Source organism: Brassica oleracea, chromosome C6, assembly GCF_000695525.1.
Source record: "Brassica oleracea var. oleracea cultivar TO1000 chromosome C6, BOL, whole genome shotgun sequence".
Classification (NCBI taxonomy): Eukaryota; Viridiplantae; Streptophyta; class Magnoliopsida; order Brassicales; family Brassicaceae; genus Brassica; species Brassica oleracea.
The window spans coordinates 8,946,331-8,948,648 of NC_027753.1; the positions used below are offsets into that span (position 1 = coordinate 8,946,331).

At 38.6% G+C, this 2,318-nt stretch overlaps 1 protein-coding gene across 1 annotated transcript; it reads left to right on the plus strand.

Annotated features, from left to right (window-relative positions):
- The first annotated feature begins 908 nt into the window (after window positions 1–908).
- LOC106298628 lies at window positions 909–2,042 on the plus strand. Its single transcript, XM_013734765.1, has one exon. The coding sequence runs from the start codon at window positions 969–971 to the stop codon at window positions 1,920–1,922; it is 954 nt and encodes a 317-aa protein (XP_013590219.1). The 5' UTR covers window positions 909–968; the 3' UTR covers window positions 1,923–2,042.
- Window positions 2,043–2,318: the final 276 nt, after the last annotated feature.

Consider the following 2,318-nt stretch of genomic DNA (forward strand, 5'->3'; position numbering starts at 1 on the left):
AGACAAGTTTGTTTAAAAAGTAAATAATTTCATTTTTCTTATATTATATAATAAATATATATTATTTACTGATAATAAAAGTATAGTTATTCATCTATCACAAATATCTATGCAAATATGTAAATTAAGTACAACAATCAAACAACATAATGATTTCCACAAAGAAAATTTTAAAAATATATTTATGTTATGTAGTCTTATTTTATATTCTTTAAATAATGTAATAAAATATTGTGCATTATTTTTTTTAGAATTGAGAAATACATATATCAGTTAGACAAATTAAACGATAATTAGACAAATTTGATTTTTTTTTCCAGCCAAAAGTTTATTATTAATTAGCATCAGTTATTTCAAGATGTTTGAGAAAGGATGGACAAAAAAATAGGATGGACATAAATGATATATGAACAATGAATAGTACTTTTTAAAGCTGACTTAGATAATACATCTGCACATCCATTTTCAGTCCTTTTTGATGCCTAAATTCAATTTCTCCAGAACAGTTATTACACAAAGAGATAAAAATATAGTTATTCATCTATTAGAAATATCTATGCAAATATGTGAATCAAGTACAACAATATAACAACATAATGATTTCCACAAAGAAAATTTTAAAAATATATTTATGTTATTTAGTCTTATTTTATATTTTTTAAATAATGTAATATAATATTATATATTATTTTTATAGAATTGAGAAATACATATAATATGTCAGGCGGTTATAATAGTAAGCACAAAAGAACAAAAAAGTAACAAGCATAATTAAGAAACTAAATATGGGCTTGTTACGCAGCCCATTAAAAAATGACAGACCCGAATGGAGCCGGTAAATGGGTAAAAAGCGTACGGGTGTACCTGAGAAAGAGCTGTATATAATATAACGCTTGTCTCAGTCACTCTCCAAACCCTCACAGAAGATTGTCTCGAAAGATTCTTCTTCCTTAACAGCAACCGGAGCGATGGCTTCCGCTGGTGTTTCGCCGGCGGGATACTCTTTGTACGGTCGAATGTCTTTGAGGCGAGAAGAGAGGGGCTCTGAAAACCAAGATCCAGCGGTGGATTTCGAGTTTTGTCCCGCAGATCCGGTCACAATGCTCTCCGCCGACGAGCTCTTCTCCGACGGAAAGCTCGTGCCTTTGAAGTTCTCTGGTCCGGCGGAGACGAGGAGGAGGCCGCAGACTTCCACTGTCAAGACGACGACTGCTGCTGAACGGACCCAGTCGCCGGAGGTCCGGCGGAGGCTAGAGGTGGAGATCTCGGAGCTCTTCTCCCCGAGAGCTCCTCGTTGTACGAGCAGATGGCGAGAGCTTTTAGGCCTCAAGAAGGCACAAGAATCTGTTTCTGCTTCTTCCTCCCCTAACCCGAAGCAATTTCTTCACCGCGGATCTAGATCTTCGTCGCCGGCTGATGCTACTCCGTTGTTGATGAAGGAGTCAGATATGACCTCTTCACGTCTCTCTCTATCATCATCGTCCTCTTCCTCCGGCCACGAGATCGATGACCTTCCAAGACTCTCGCTTGACCTCGAGAAACCAAGTCCGAACCCCTTTGCTCCTCCCTCTCGGATCAGATTAGCCAAGCCAAGGCGTCCCTCCAATCCTACCGTGGACGGGGTTGTCAACGTGACGGCAGATAGTCCGAGGCTTAACTCTTCTGGGAAAATCGTGTTTCATGGACTGGAAAGAAGCTCGAGCAGTCCCGGTTGCTTCACCGGCGGACCCAGACTGAAGCAACACCATAGAATGCCCAGATCCTACTCTGCTAATGTCAGAATCACCCCCGTGCTCAATGTTCCGGTTTCTTCTCTCAAATCAAGCCTCTTCTTCGGCCAGATGTTCTCTTCATCTTCGTCGTCGCAGTACTTACAGAGCTACGGCAAAAACCATACCACTCGAACCAGAGTAGAATTTTAAGTAAACCGGGGTGTGTGAATCTTATGACTTTTGTTTTTTGCGGTATAAACTGATGTTTTATTTGAGGGCAGATTATGTTAATACGGTCTATCTATTCTCCGGTTATCGTATTAATCACGTTCTTACTTCTCTCATAACCTCATCGAATGAGTCGTCCGTTGGTTTTACTCGAAATACTATCAAACAGCTATTAATTTATTTATTACACGATTCAGAAAAAAAGAATGATCAAACAGTAATCAAATACTTATACTTGCCATGTTTTGGACTGAATTAACCTAAAATTGTTGGAACGGAAATATAAAATGAAACTAAATTGATTTCTAAGTACTGGTTAAGGGAGAAGTTCCTGCAGGTTTCACATGCTAAAATCACCTTTTTGTGTTTCCTCCCCTC

Bases quoted from the DNA above. Each gene is read 5' to 3' on its own strand.
- LOC106298628 (XM_013734765.1), top strand. From the start codon at position 969: ATGGCTTCCGCTGGTGTTTCGCCGGCGGGATACTCTTTGTACGGTCGA.